The sequence below is a fragment of the Carettochelys insculpta genome, chromosome 4, assembly GCF_033958435.1.
Source record: "Carettochelys insculpta isolate YL-2023 chromosome 4, ASM3395843v1, whole genome shotgun sequence".
Taxonomy (NCBI): Eukaryota; Metazoa; Chordata; order Testudines; family Carettochelyidae; genus Carettochelys; species Carettochelys insculpta.
The window spans coordinates 85,218,095-85,234,601 of NC_134140.1; the positions used below are offsets into that span (position 1 = coordinate 85,218,095).

General features: G+C 45.4%; 1 protein-coding gene across 3 annotated transcripts in view; it reads left to right on the forward strand.

Annotated features, from left to right (window-relative positions):
* The window catches only part of NR3C2 (nuclear receptor subfamily 3 group C member 2), a 313,415-nt gene that overhangs the window by 269,053 nt on the left and 27,855 nt on the right, over positions 1 to 16,507 (forward strand). For all 3 annotated transcript variants that reach the window (XM_074993201.1, XM_074993199.1, XM_074993200.1), the window contains exon 7: positions 10,743 to 10,873. In XM_074993201.1, coding sequence (XP_074849302.1) covers positions 10,743 to 10,873 — 131 coding nt within the window. The remainder of the gene's footprint in view (positions 1 to 10,742; positions 10,874 to 16,507) is intronic.

A 16,507-nucleotide genomic window follows, 5' to 3' on the forward strand; every position in this document is an offset into this window, starting at 1 on the left:
AAGTCACTATTTTAAAGCACTTATCTTTGTTTTGCCCAAGCAATGTCCCTTTCCATTAAAATAGTACCAGAAAAGACAACCCTCAGACATCTCCTGGAATGAACAAGAATTCTAAATATTCAGCAACTGCCTGCTACTCAGGTTTTATTTGCACATAAACAGACATTTGACTGGTGAATGCAGTCTGGGTGTCTTCTGCAAGTGGTTTAGAATAGTAACTAATTTAAGAATTTTACCTTCATTTCAGGGAAAGAAGAGGTTTCTCAACTTATGTCTCTTTCCATGAAAACCAGCAGTTAATTTGTTAATTTCTGCTTCAGGGTGAAGGGATGAAATTCCTATTTACCCAAAGAATCTATGTAAACTGCATCCAGTTCCTCTGTTGATAGGAATGTGGTTTTAGGGAGGACACTCAGCTGTGACCTTAGTTGCTGTGATTCACTTAACATCCATTCCTAGGGCCGTTTATCAAAAGGTCTTTCTGAGGAGACAACCCTAATTTTTAGAATTCACTCACTTCAAATCCAATGCAAAGCCTATTTATTTGGCTTGCTGGGTTTGTTGTTGTTTACTTTATTCACATAATTTGGGGATGAGTTTGTTTCTGGTAATAACAGTGTAATGGGCCAGCTTTAGAAAGCACACTTGCTCTTCTGAATACATGAAGCTCAGGAATAGCTAAAACTGGCTGTGCACTTTTATCTGCACACTTTGGAAAATTTGGGTGACATTTAATAAGACTTTTGTGGGCCACCGGTGCAATTTTTTTTGTATAGGTTAACACAATTGGAGATTAGGAGAAGAGCATATATTATACCAATATGTTGCATATACACATATACAAATAGAGTGTTTGTAGGTAGACAAGATATTGTGTCTGACCTGAAATGTTTATGGTTAAATTTAACAATAATGCTACCAGAGACAGAAGCACAGAGTGTGTAGGGGGATGTGGGAGGACACAGCTTACAGTAATGAGATCATTTATTTGCTTAGGTTTGTATATACACGTCATTGGTTCCATTGCTTGAGTTAAATTTTCCTTTGTTTATAAACAAGAGTTGTCATTGGTGATGGCTTCTTCAGCATTTTACATTTTAGTAGCCAAACCGATAATTTTACAATAAAGGGACTGGTGTGGAAAAGGAAAATAAAGTAATAAGTATCTGCTTGTATCAGAATCACTTGTAAGAAGAAGAAATTTGAACTCCATCACTGATAAGGTAATACAAGAGAATCAAATGTGGGTAGGGATTTAAAGCTGAAATTTTACTTTCGAGCAGGGGGAGAGGAGGTGGGACTGACTCCTTTTGAAATACCAGATTGCTCTGGGTCCAAGAAGCTATGTAAAAGTGCCGCCTTGCCAAATAAGCTATATTCAGAGTTGGATCTTTAAGCCTAACCCCCTAGGATTGAACTTGCCTCTTAATTCTCTTATCTGATCACCTCTTCAGTTTCTTCTCACTGCAGCCTTAGTCCGCAAATTTAGTGTCCTCAGCTCTGGTGTTCTGGAAACAGTATTAACTCAGCTGTGAATAGTTCATAGTTTTATTCTGCTCTCAGCTCTCAAACCTCCCTCCACCTAAAAGCTCACTCCGCTAGCACTTGTGTAACAATCACAATGCCTCTTCAAGACATATCCCTCCGAGACATCTGTGAAGTGGCTCTGTGATATACTGTCCATACATTTGAAAGGCATTATGCATGAGTTGGCTGCTGATGCCTCTCTTGGGACAGTGGTTTTCTACTCAACATTACCATCCTCTTCCTCGTACCTTCCTCATACATAAGTTCTGTTTGTCAGTCACTGACAGTGGAATATGATAGGAACCATCACTTGAAGAGGAGAGGAGATTACTTACTTGGAAGTGCATTGAGATGCGTGGTCCCTATCTGTACTCTACTTTGCATCTTCTTTCCCTTCAGGTTTACATCTTAGATGGACCTAAAGAGGCCATCAGTTTACCATATTCTTTATTGCCCTGGTCAGAGGCATGAGGTGAATCAGGGTGCATGCATGGACCAACAGAAACTGTTCTCAAATTCTTTGCCTATGTTTACATTAGAAGTTTTTTTCCCAAAAAAAATCTGGGCCTTTTTCGAAAAAACCCATCTCACGTCTACACACAAATGTGTTCTTTCGATATTAAATTGAAAGGATGCCATGCTTTTTCTGATGGCCGTCTTCCACTCCCTGGTGAAGAAGAGCGCCTTTTTTTGAAAGATTCTTTTGGAAAAGAAAAAAAGTGCGTGTAAACACTCTGGGGGCCCTTTTTTCAGAAGAGGAATCCTCCATGGCATTGTCCAGCTGGAGCTGGGAGATGGACTGGCCACCACTACTGGAGTTATATGCTCCCTGTAGCTGCCCATTTAAAAGGCACAGGGAGCCCTGGAGACCCCAGGGCAGGAAGCTGAGAGCTTGGAGGCAACAAGGCTCCGAGCCCAGCAGCACCACGCCCTCACGGCCACCCCCTGCAGTAGACATTCCCACAATGGCTGACAGACAGCTGCCCTGCAACCCCCAGGAGACCTCCAGGGAGCAGCTGAGTGGTCCCAGAAGCCTGCCTATACATGGCCCAAGCTGAGGGACCTCCTGGGCGTGAGGCATGATGAGAATGTGTCCTCCGGGAGACGACTGGGAAAAGGCGGAATGCCCTGCTTATGGCTGGCTGGTCAACCAATTGGTGGCTCAAGAAAACCCTGTCTGGACCCTGGAGCAAGTACATTCCAAGATCAAGGAGTTGCAGCAGGTGTACACCCAGGCCAGGGACATGGCCAGGTGCTCAGGGGTAAGACCTTCACCTGCTCCTTATACCAGGAACTCCACAGCCTCCTTGGGGTGGGGGGAGAGGCTCCCCCACTCACGCTCCTCAGCACTGCTGCTGAGGAGCTCCTGGTGGTAACCAAACAGGAGCCAGGGCCAGAGAAGGACCAGCCCTAGACCCTGCAGCATCCAGAGATGGAAACACCCTCAGATGCAGAGTCCAATGAGGGGACTCTTGTGATCGCTGCGGCCTCAGGATCTTCAGACTGGAGCACGTCCAGCAGGGCATTTCCAGATCTCTTCGATGGACCTTCTGGTAAGTACCCAGCACATCGCACACCCCAGGGCGTGTGTGAGGAGGTGCGCCCACCCCTGCCATGGCTGGAAGCAGGCCAGCCACATGGCCGCTGGTCCCAGCCCAGCCACATCCAAGAATGGCGAAGCCCCCAGCTCCCAGACATGCCTGCAGGTGATTGTTAGCACCTGATTCTGCAGATAATTTCATGAGCCACACACTGGGGGTGGGGATGGACAGCACCCAACACGTGCCACTCTCATGGGAGCCCTCTTAGTGCTGGGGATCCCCCAGGACTTCTTGGCCATCAGATAGGGGGTGGGGAGGCTTCTGACCCTGGGGTTGGGGATCATGGCCTTTGGGGCCTTGGTGAAGCACTGACATACCATCTTTGTCTCCCTTTCCATTCTTACAGCTGCACTGTCCAAGGGCCAGGTGAGCCCTACCACACCTGGCTAGCCCCATCCATGTTGGCAGGATGGGAAGTCCAGGAGCAACAGAGGAGAGGGCTGGGGCACCCCCGACCACTGGTGCCTGGGTGGGTCCATTGGCGAGCCACGGATGACACCACTGCCTACACAGCCACCCTCAACCGCCAGAACGACCTGGCAGAGCAGCAGCTGCAGGTGGCGGACCTGGCGTGGTAGCGGGAGGCTTGAGCTGAGCTCATGGTCCACCTCAGAATGATCACTGTGGTCCTTAGGGAGTAGGCGGCCCAGCCTCCAACCCCTGCTGCCCTAGCCTCCCACACCCATCGCTGCCCCTGCTGCCCGACTCCCACGCAGGCCCACTCCAGTCATCATGGTGGGCTTTGTCCAGTGGCTTATGAGCATGGTGGGCACCACCGTGCCAGCCTGCCCCTCCAGTCTCCACCAATTCACCTTCTCCCCCCACCAAGCCCCAGCTAGCTGCATTTTCCCACAGCTGTACCTCCCCATTATCCCGGCCCCATCCCAGCCCTGACAGGGACCCTGAACTCAGGGGTTAGGGGATCCTGTGGCCGCCCTCCACCCCCTGTCCCAAGGCCCCCATTCAAGTTCATATGCCCCCGTCCCCTCTCCCAAGCCCCCCTGTGTATATAGTTGCCCCCTCATTCCTCACAATTCGCACAATTGTTGTTTTGCACAAGGTTTTATTGGTTTAAATAAACAGTTCATTTTTTCAGCAGCCCCATGTCCCTCGTTATTGGGGGGCAGGTGGTGAGGGGTGGATGGGCAGGAGGGGTCATGATGGGGACAGGCTGGGATTGTGGGCTGGAGGACCCTGCGGGGGGTGCCCTGGGGGAGGGTCACTGGGGCCCATGGTCAAAGCTTTCACAAAGGGCCTCCTGGATCCACATCCCATTACGGTGGGCTTGGCAGTCGGGCTACGCCTGGTGATTCATACCTGGGGCCAGCCTCAGCCATCCACCCTCGGAGGAAGGTCATCTTTCCCTCCATGATGATGTGGAGGGTATGTGTAGCCCATGCATAATCCATGGCAGAATACCAAATGTTGACCAAATAACATTTTTCGGTGTATGTTTTCAATACTTTCAGAGTACAGGATTTGCTTTTACTGTTTGGTTTCTGCTGTGGATAGAAACTCCCTGCTCAAGTAATAGGAATGTAGCAGTAGGAATATACTATTGACCTCCTGACCGGGATGGTGATGGTGCTTGTGAAATGCTCCAGGAGAGTAGAGAAGCTATAAAAACAGAAAACTCAGTTAAAATTATTTCCAGATTTACTGGTTCCATCAAGACAGGATACAGAGAACAAGTTTCTAGAAACCATAAATGACTGCTTCTTGGGCAGTTAGTGCTGGAACTGACAAGGGGGAGAGCCAATTCTTGGTTAGTCCTAAGTGAAGCACAAGATTGATCCAAGAAGTGGAAGCAGCTGAACCTCTTGATTTTGAAAATCATAAAGTAAATTTAAGATCCTTGTGTGGGATAGGGGAGAAATTCCAAACAAGCCAACACAATAGCATTTAACTTCCAAAAGGGGAACTACTCAAAATTACTACTCTGGGAATTATGCAGAAAGGTTTTAAAAATTCTACGCACAGTTTTTTAAAATTCTGCATATTTTATTCGTTGGAACAACATAATGTATCATGCCAGTCTCAATTGTTTTTTAATTTTATTTCAAAATACCCATCAGCAAGTATGTCTGTAACAATACACACAACAGAAGAGATTCAGAATTTTTTTTAAAAACAAATAGATTCTTTATTAGGCATATTAATAACTTTTCCTGCACCCCTCAGAAGCAGTGCAGACTTGTGGGTGAAAGGTAATCCCTCTCATGGCTTCCCTTCGCCTGCCTGTCAGAATCAATTTCACTGTCCAGTTGTGAAATTCCAGGTCTCATTTACCTCTGAGCGCTGGCCCTTTTACTCCTTGTCTGTCCTGGATGCTGGTGGAAAGTTGCCTCAGTAATTATAGCAGGATTATATGAACCTTGAATTTTGTGGTTTTTAATTCCGATATGACAAGCTTGTGACACCAAGTCAATTGATTCAGGCTTACAGTGGTTATGTTGCATGGCTAACAATAGTGGCATGGACATTTGGACTGGAGTATGGGCTCCAAGACCCTCTCCAGGATTTAGAGTCTAGTATGCAGCCCACGCAGGAACATCTACGCTGCTATTTGTAGCTCTGTGAGCCTGAGTCAGTAGATCCAGGGCTATAGATTTTGTGTTGCTTTAGAGATATACCCTAAGAGCCTTGTGAAAAGACTCGTCTAGTTTGAACAGGTTGTTGGGTAGTTTGAACAGTCAGCTGTCCCTTTGGAGAACCAAGGAATATATTCTTTTCCTTCCACTCACGGTTTTGGACTTCTCTCATTCCCTGCTGTCCAGTCATTCCCTGCGAAAGGTGGTGAGAGAGTAGAGGAATAAGAAACCAGAGACAATATTGAGCCATGAAATGCTGCTTTGACTTAAACATAATTATGTGGCTTGTGGCATCACATGTAAAGTCTGGGGTGTTAGAGCATAGTCTGTTTCTGGTGTATAAACTATTCAAGCTAAAATTGGGAAGGATCCTGCATAGACTGTAATCTGATCCATATCCATATAAATTGCAGTATATTTATCTGACTTGATGGCATTGGTAGATAAATTTCAATTTTCTTCTGAGCCACAGTCAGAAGCTCTTTTGTTTTTTTTTTTTACGAACTTATCTTAGTAAATGTTAATTATGACTAATAATGAGTTAATTATTCATATGAGTCTGTTCTTTCTTTTAAAAAATCCTAATAAGCTCTTGGCTTCAGGGGTCTCTTATGGCTGTTTATATGCATTGTGTAAAATGTACTTCATTTTATAATTTTTAAATATATTACCTTTCAATATCATTGCCCCCTATACTAGTGTGAGGAGACTGCATAAACAGGAGAATTGCTTCCCCTTTTAATGTTATTCAGATGTGGGCAATTTCAGCATCATGGTGACTGAACTGCAAAGCTAGGTGCCAGCCTGGAACATACTCTGTCCAGTACTCCTTGATTTTTGAACTTAAGGGCCTCTTGCACAAGGGCCAGGGCTGACTGACCCCAGCAGTATAGCACTGGAACAGAGGTGGCCTGTCAGGTAGGACGTTCGTGATCATCGTGTGACTTATAGGGCAGAACCAGCGATACAGATACATGGGGAAGATTCCCATCAACTCCACCATCCCTGAAACAGCCAGCCGGCAATATCTTTTACTGTCACTACCAGTGAAGAACAAAGGAGAGTTATCATGTTGGACATCACAGTGTCCTTAGAGAACAGGGCCCCATACTTCCACAGGGCCCGATCTCGGAGGTGGAGAAATACACCCCACTAGCTGACACCCTGAGATCCTAGAGATACAAGGTCTGTGTCCATGCCCTGATTGTCAGAGTCCTGGGCGCATGGGGCTGAGAGCATGCAGAGTCAGTCAGTGCTATGCTCAGCTAATGAGTCAGCTCACAGTGTCCATTACCAGCAGATGGTCCAGGGACATTTACACAGAGCACATCACAGCACACCAACAGTAACAAGATGCATGAATGGGACTGCCAGCAGGAGAAGTAGCCCAGTTTCGTCCATGACAGACCATATCTTTCTAAAGAAGACATATTCAAATGCTGATGGACTGAGGGAGAATCCCCACCCATCTACAATTTGTGCTACTGTAACTGACTCTGTTAAACTTCCTGTGGGTGGTGTATCTGAAAACACTTCTTCCCTACAGCTTAAAAACTTGCACATCTTAATCTAGGAGTACGTGCATTATCTTGTACACTTTCTAACCAAGACTTTTAGTTATAGATAACCTAAGCTTGACCCAGATGTACAGAGCATTTCCTTTAACTTGTGTAAATGTGAATTTTGCATTTCAAACATTAGCTTTAATATAAAAATTTATAACTGTCTCCAGACTCCCATCACCCCAGTGGAGGGGTTCATAGATTCAAGAGTCAGCCATTACTGCAATACTAAAAGAGGAAATGTTAGACTGTAAACCTATTATGCCATAGTATTTGAAATGTCTATTTCAATTTAATATTTTCTACTTTGATCCTACACATCCGTACATGTGTATAGAGGTCATTCACATGCAGTGCTTTTTTTATGTTGGTACTTGGCTGGGGCAGGGGGTGGAGGGAGGGGCGGGGAGCTGGCTGCCTTTTTTTTTTTTTTTTTTTTTTTTTTTTTTAAACAAAAAGGAGGAACTGTTCACATGAAAGCTCCAATTCAAATCCTAGGCATGGGTGTATGAATAAGTTGAACTCAGAGTAAAGGTTGCATCTTTAGTTTGTGAACTCTGTGGGGCAATGAATATCTTCCTCCATTTTTGTACTTTGTTCAAAAAATTAGTTAAAATTAATCCATTCTCTGTATTATGGGAATAAATATTTTCAATAAGCCCAGGAAGATGTTGCCAATCAATAAAAAATGGCTAGCGATCGTCGAACAAGCCATCCTCTATTACACACCCATATTATATTCTAATATTACAAGTGCGGCAAGCAATCCAAGTCCTTGCAGTTGTTTATTTTTATCTTTTTGTCTTGCAATAGCAACTTAAAGACAACAAAGTTCTAATTAGCACTCCCTTAAATTTTAATACAAGATAGTTTAATCTGAGATTGCCTAAGAGAAGAGCTACTTGGAGATATGAAGAGAAAGTAGAATTGTTTTGTTTTAAACTATGACTAAGAAATTTTTATGTCTAATATGGTGTGGTATGCTGACACATTCTTATGTAACTTCTCTAAAAATAGAAAAAGCTTTATTGGTTAATGAGTTTTGTTTGTATAAACTTCCTCATTTCAGACGGTCTCAAGACATTACAAAAAGGCATTTCCTACTTTATAAAGGCACCATCAGTGTATATGCTTTGTCAGACATTGGTATTCTAGTAAGACAAATGCAATGGTTTGGCTAAATACCTGAAAGTCCTTGTTCACTTTAAAAACAATTTGTTAGGCAGTTCAGTGAGTTAAACTAAACTCTAACATACATTTCAGTAACTAAGAGAGAATTTATCAGATTCCCTTTTATTTTAACACTCATTTAACTTTATAGCTTGACTTTATGCGTTGCCAGGAAAATAGATAGAACAGCTCTGGAAATGGAAGTCATTGGGAGCAGATGAATGCTAATGCTAGTAGTGCAGCAAGCTGAAATATTTGGGGCACTATTCTTTAGTCCTGATCAGTGTTCCCTGTAAGCTGTGCTTGTGTACACAGATTCAAAGGGTCCACGGTTAGGTTTTATGTTTCTACTGGTGGTGCACATTTGCACATGCCTTGGTGCACATAAAAATAATGCTCATGGGTAGGACAGATTAGTGGGAACATTGTGCCTTTTATCCTCTTTAATACCCAGATATGTATCCACAGCTTTATGATGCTATCTCCTTCATGGTACATTAGAACCACTCTAATATAGGTGTCTGTGATCCAGGAGCACCTGTGGTTCAGATCCTGGCAGGTGGAGGAGGAAACAGCTCAGCATGCTGCCACTCCCCCTCTTCCCGAGCTGGAGGAATAGCAGTGCACCAAAGCACTTGTCTGGAGGCTTTTCCCTTGCTGCTCCCAGAGCAGTGGCGGCAGTGCCTGAGTGGAGCCACTTGTGCCCTGTGAGGGAGGTGCCAGTTAAGTGCCCCCATCCTCCCCTTGCCTAGATCCTGATGCACCCCCACCTCCAGCATGCTCCTGCACCCTCCCTTCCTCCCTCTCAGACCCCATGGGTATTGCTGGCTGCGTTGCATGTGAAATAAAAGTTCAGTCCTTTTCAGAAGGTTTCCCAAGGTTGTCAAATTAAAGAGGTACAAGTGTGTATGACAGTGATTTGAAGGAGATAACATCACTCATGCATTTAATTTTATTTTTATAAGTCACTTGCCTCATTTCTCCTTCCTTTCCTAAAACTGTCAGCTGTATTTTTGCAACAGAGCACCATCCACAATGATGATGTCAAAGTCAAGATGTCGGTATGTTGAAAGAATCTCTTTTGGGTAAAACTGACCATATATTTTATCCTTTCTTTTGTTACTGTGTCTCTTTCCCTCATGCTACATGCGCACACTTAGCCAACACCCTGCTGTACAGCGTGCAGCGTTGTGCATGTGGTTCAAAACACTACACAGCGTGGGCTCAGAGACAGCAGGCAATACGTCCCCTTTGGAACACGGCCATGTCAATGTTGCCTTCGTCCAGGAAAGAATTGAAAGGCTGCTGACAAACTCATTTCGTTTTACTTAGTGTGTTGTTACTAATGTCTTCAAAACTTGGTTTGCAAATCTGTTTTCAAATGATATTTCTCCTTGTTTCTATAGATTTTTCCCACTAATATAATATCTCACCCCTGACTGATAGTAAGACCAGTTAACAAAGAAATTCCTGTTCCAGTGAAATCAGCTTCCTAGCTTGCAATGGGGCTCTCGGACTGTGGCCACACTAGCCCCTCTGTTCGGAAGGGGCATGGTAATGAGGGATTTTGAAAGATGCTATTTAGGTGCTAGCATGAAAGTGCAGTGCCTCATTAGCTTCATAGTGGCCATGCTCAATTTGAAAGTGCTGCTTTCAAACACATGCCACCTGTGTAGCCAGGCGCCTTTCGAAAGGACCCCCTGATTTTGAAAGCCGCTTCTTCCCAAAACCAAATGGGAAGAGGAGATTTCAAATTCAGGGGGTCTTTTCGAAAGGCCTCCAGCTACACGGGCGGCATGCGTTTAGAAAGCGGCACTTTCCAATCATGCGTGGCTGCCGTTATGCTAATGAGGCACTGCATTTTCATGCTAGTGCCTAATTAGCATCTTCCAAAATCCCTCATCACCATGTGCCTTCCGAAAGGAGGGGGCTAGTGTGGCCACAGCCTCACAGTTTAAAAGGACTTTGCTGTTGGTCCTTCAAGGCAACAATGCAATGACTGCATTTGGGAAAGACCAGCTAGTTTTAAAGTGGAAGTATTCTCTGTTTTCTTATTCCTAGAACGCATACAAGAGGTGGCCACTCAGAATAAGCTAGAGCACGTACAGTCTTTGTAGGCCACAGATCTGTTACTCAACAAAAACGAGCTACAGACTTTATTGTAGAACTTTTTGTTTACTGTGTTTTGCTGGAAGGTTGCACTTTTGCCTTCCCTGGCACCTGGGTGGCCATTCTGGATTTTGTTACGCATTTGCATTCTCACCTGCTGCTGTTCTGTTTTTCCTTTGCAGAGAGAGGATGCGCCAGTCGGCAATGTTTGAACTGTGCCAGGGGATGCATCAGATCAGCCTGCAGTTTGTTCGCTTGCAGATTAACTTCGAAGAATATACCATAATGAAAGTTTTGCTGCTGTTAAGCACAAGTAGGTTGTTACCCAGCTTACTTGCTCATTATAGGATGATGTATTGAGTAAGCACCAGTAATTCACAAAATGACAGAAGGTAACTAGGAGAGTAATGAAAGAGGAAACAGATTATGTCCTGGAGGCCCGTATCTTCACAGAAGAAGTGGTGGGGAAAACAAGGAACCAAAGAAGCGTGCTGCACAGCTGCAGTTCCTGCTCCCCACTAGAGCAGAGTCTGCTCTTTTTGTGCAGGAGGTCAGATGGGCTGGGAGGGGTGGTAAGGAAACAGGGGAAGCACATTGAGGGAGCACGCTGCTTCTCATGCAGAGGATTAGCAGAGGACCTGCTCCCTTGTGTGCTAAGGAGGAATTCTGACTCCCTCAGCTACACTGCCATCAACACACGTGGCTTAACAGCACCATGAAAATCAGAATGTGACCAAACAAATCTGGGGCTGGTATGCACTGAGTGCTGTAGTGCATCATACACTGCATTCTCTTTTCCTTAAGCTGCGGTGTGAGTTTCAGAGATTTTGTTTCCAAAGTAAAGAATTGTCTCACAGGACATTTGCCACGTGCTCCTGCAGTTCAGACTACAGGAGTGTGAACTGCTGTGTTCATTGACATGCTGTGCTGGAACTCTCTGGTGTGGATTCCGTGGATGCCAGCTTAAAAGGTCCCTGGTACACAGGAATGTAGCCCTGTTTGAAGAGGATTACAATGTTGCAAACTTGGGATCCTTCTTTTTGTGCCTGTAGAGTCCTTGTGGGAAAGTTACAGCACAGCATTGCGGTGCATGCTGAACTTCACACTTTCGTAGTCCAAACCGTGGGACAGTGTAGACATGCTTCAGTGTTAATGACAAGGAGGTTTAATAATCAACATTCTTTTCTTACGACAGGAACTGATTAAAAGCGCCACAAGCCCATTACAAATGTCTATAAAACAGAAAACATTGAAACAGCACAAACATTTTCTGTGTTTTGTTTCTTTCCCTGTCCGTGCTGATGCCCATCTGTTACTGTAAGCAGAAACTTTCTTCTGTGGAATCATCAACCTCCTTTTTTGTTTGCCTGGTTTTTTATTGTTTGGTTCATTCAGTGACACCACAAAAGCTGGATTACAGCATCACATCTTTCTGCAGTGCTTTATGATGTCACAAATACTGAATTGTGAATTCAGTGAATCAATCATGCAGGAATCCCCCCATAGTGAGGGGAGTCCCCAGACAGTGCTGGTGGAGGGGAGGAAAGAAGGTGTGGTCAAGGCACCATTGTACTCAGCTCTTCCTGATGTCTACATGTGAGCTGTTGGCAGTTGTGAGTAAGCCTAAGGCTGCTGTAACCTAGGTCAGGGCCATTTTGGGTATGTCTACATTGCTGCTGAGAGTGAGTTTCCTGGCCTGGGCGTGGTAAATTAGGAATGTGGATATTAAGGCTTGAACTGGAAATTTGGATCTGAAGCCTTCCTAGTCTCATAGGCCTGAGAGCCCCAAGCGCCAGACCAAGACACAGTATCTGTGCTGCTGTTTTGAACATGCTTCTCCAAGATCCAGTAACTCAAGTCTGCCTGCCTGGGGTGAGAGGCTCACTCCCAGCTGCATGTAGCCTTCAGATCCTGGCCTGTTCCATCCTAGAACCGCTACCACATCCAGTGCAAGCTGGAGCACCGCTGCTTCCGAGATTCTCTGTCTTGCCTTCATCAGGGAGAGAGCAGTTCTACCCTGGGGAACTTTTAGCCGGTGCCCCTACCAACTATGCCCTTGTTACCATCCGAGTCTTTAACTGCTAGAGCGCTGGGCTCCTTCACAGCGGGCAGCCTGGGCAAGGCTGACCGATGCCCCAGGGTCCTTAACACCCGAGTCTTTTACTGCTAGAGCAGGGAGCTCTGTCGCAGCGGGCAGCCAAAATTGGCTGACAGGTGCCCCAATGATAGCGCTAAGAGCCTTTCCACACCCGGGACTTCAACTGCTAGGACGCACTGTCCCGTCGCAGTGGGCAGCCAGGATTGGCTGACGGGCGACCCAGGAATCTGCCCCGTGGAGGTGGCACGACTCTACGCTAGGCTCTTCGCGCACTCACCTATGGCCAGGCTGTGGTAACCAAACAGTTAAAGTTCTTTTTATTGTGCCGGCTGTGTTGTAGTGACAAAAGGGTAATGGCAGTCAGGCTTAGATCTTAACTAGTTACAACTTTATTAAGCTACAGTTTATGAGCGTGCGGTTACAAAAGGCTATTGTCTACTTCTTATATGCTAGCAGAGTACAGGTGTTAACAGGTTACGTTACAATCTAATACAATGACATCTTAATACAACAACATCTATCTATAGAGCTCTAATTCTTTAACTGTGTACACCAAAAGGAGACCTTAATGTGGGTACCTCTTACCCTCCTTGAGTCTCTTGATACCAGTGTAGCCAAGCCAGGATTGGTCACTCAGTTCCGCGGAAAGAGGAATACGAGGTTGGGCATCCCCAGTTGCGGGCCTCGGGAGGCAATCACCTGACCCGACCAGCAGGTAGTTGGTGAAGATGCACTCAGAGTCAGAGTGCTGCTGGGCCCATCTTTATACCCCTTGGGTCACGTATTCTCTTTCTTATCTATGGTGCCAGATCATAGTGGTCTGTCTTTTGTGACGCCAGTTTTTACAAGGGCATTTCTTACTTAATTTGCACTTGTAAGACAGGAGATAAGCAATTTTGGGAGTACAGGACATTCTTTTGCAAGGGCGGAGATTTCTCTTCTGGGATGGCTGTGTGGGCGCATCACTCCATCAATGCCAGCCAGGGCAATTTCCTGAGGCCCTCCTATTGACAGTTGGCCTGTTAGCCTTTTATCTGTACTTTCTGTTTCTCAGGGTCACGATGAGCTAGCACATCTGGGCCTCTGTGGGAGACATCAAAGACTGTGCCATCAGCAGCAGTTCCGTGCCCTGTGTGCTCTGAGGCACCTTAGAGGAGAGGCAAAAGCTGGTCTGTAGTGGGGAGATTTTGTCTGGCTACAGGAACGTGGTGGGAGAAAGAACAAACCACATGTGACAGATATTGGTTATGCTGCTTAATGCACTGCTAGGACATGCCCAATACCAGGAGCATAGCCACAGGTAGGCTGAGTCTGTGTGATGAAGTCCTAGTCCTGGCTGTGCTCCCTCTCAGGCACAGGAGCCAGGGCTGATGATGTGGTCAGGGCCTAGCCCTGCTCCACTTGCCTGGCATTCCTGCTAGGGAGTGAAGACTGGGGCTTGTCAGCCCCCACACCCTCTCCCCTTCAGGAGAACCAGACAGGTAGGGGGAGTGGGACAAACTCCAACCCTGATTCATGCCTGAAGGACCAGCATGGGGCAAGCCCCAGTGCCCCATTTCTGTTTCCCCACTGGGATCACTGAGTGGACAGGGAAGGGCAAGCCCCTTTGCACAGACCCTGCTATCCCAGCTGAGAGCTCCAGGGCAAGCCCTGACCCAGCTCTACATTGAGCATCTGCCAGGAGGGGGCAAGCGCCCAATGCTGCTTTGTGAGTGGAACGCTGAAGCAGGGCCAGCTCCTGCACTCCAGCCCTGCTCCCCGCCGGGAGCACCAGCAGGGCAGACCAGAACATGCCCCGTGCCTCGACCCTGCACAGACCACTGGGCGGGCGGGTAGAGCGGAACAGGCCCCACAACCGGTTCAGAGCACCAGGTGGGCAAAGCGGGCCAAGCCCCCAAACCCAGAAACACTCCGGCTGCGTCTACACTTGTATTCCTCATCCCTCGTGCAAATGAGGGAAATCAAAAATGCAAATGAGGTACAGATTTACATATCTGGCACCTCATTTGCATATTCTTTCGAAAGGAGAAAAGTGGTGTAGACACTGCTCTTTTGAAAGTGAACCCCATCTTCGAAGGAATCCTTCTTCCCATAAAAAAAAGGGAAGAAGGATTTTTTCGAAGATAAGGCTTCTCTTTGGAAAGAGCAGTGTCTACACAGCTTTTCTTCTTTTGTAAGAATATGCAAATGAGGTACCAGATATGTAAACCTGTACCTCATTTGCATTTTCCATTTCCCTCATTTGCATGCCTCTTTCAAAAGAGATGGAGCAGGGCAAGCTTGACCCCATTCCCTGCTGGGAGCACTAGGTGGGGAAGCAGGGGAAGCCCCCAGTTCCCTTCCCCAGCAGGAGTCCCCTGTGAGCAGAGACGCAAGCCCTGAGTGCTGTTTAGGGAGTGTGTGAGTGCACTTTTATGGGGCACTTTTTACTGGGCCCCCAGGCCAATGTGTCTAATGTTTTCTCCCCCATGGCTGGCTGGAGCTGGGGAGAGGTGGCCCCATTGCTGGTGCCCCCATTCATGCTCACCCACCTAAGGTCACCCACCACTTCTCCCATTCTGCTGTGCCACACTCAGGTACAATCTGCGTCTATCGGAGCAGTATAAGAACCTCCTTAGACTAGACTAGAGTAGAATAAAGAAGTGGAATGCCTGGGAGTAGGCAGTGAACCGCGGAGAAACTATGGAAAAGTACTAATAGTTTAATGGCATATAACAATGTGGTGGTAGCTGTTTCAGAAAGAAAGGTGTGTATTATTCTACCTGTTCTTAGGTAAATAACAAATGGGTTTGAAGAGTTCATTACAAGAACCTGTTAAGTAAAATAAATTAAGTGGTTTAGTCTGAAATGGACAACGGTGTCCTTCAAAAATCTACCAAATTGTCAGCTTTGGGATAGTCTGAATATTTACATTGTGTAACTTTAAGAGGGAGGAAGAAAAGTAGGATTTAAACAAACTGAAGATAGAGATGATGCATAAAGAATATTCTCTGTGATCAGCAATAATTCAAGTTTCTAATAACTTCACTTTACCTCGATACTAAATTATGATAGAAATACCGTGCTTCTTTTTCTTTTTTAACTGAATCATGTCATGTGCAGTGCTGCTTGCTTTGAAACGTCTATGATGACCACATCAAGGAAGTTTCACTCTATTTAAATGTGGGAGAAAACACATATTACATTTCCATTGTTTTCTTGCTTTTCCCAACCAATGAATCTCAGAGGACTGCCAGTACCCCTTCTGATTTTAATAAGTAAAATCAGAAACTCTTGGCAGACTTCCAAAACGTGGTGTTTGCTTGAGTTTCTTTTATTTGTTGTCTCATTTCTTCCTTTCATAATCTGGCTGGGATGATAGTGCAATAATTTTCAAATAAAACAATAAAATAAAAAACCACTATTTGACAGAAATAGAAGTATGGCTTTAATTCACATTTTTATAATACCATCAGAAACACAGGAGTATAATAAAGAGTATATTTTCCAACTTTTAATTGGATGGAATTGTGAATATTGATGAAATAGTTGTCTTTGCATATTATAAGTGCCAAAGCATATTGTAAGTGTTTTATGTTTTACTGAAGGAGATTAATACAGTTTCTCCCTCAAAAAAAGTGGTTAGTGTTTCATTTGGTATAGACTTTGCTCACAAACCTGTTTAAAACGACTTCTTTTCGTTAGCTGTCTTTGAATGTTGTGTGTCTTCAGGTTTATTATTGCAATAGAAAACATGTAAAGAAATCTATTTACAGTTGGTTTGCAGATTGACTTGTTTAGCTTGTCAGAGGTTCACATACTGTGGTCCCCCTGTGGTGGTTCACAGGGTGCTTCCTGATCACGTAACTG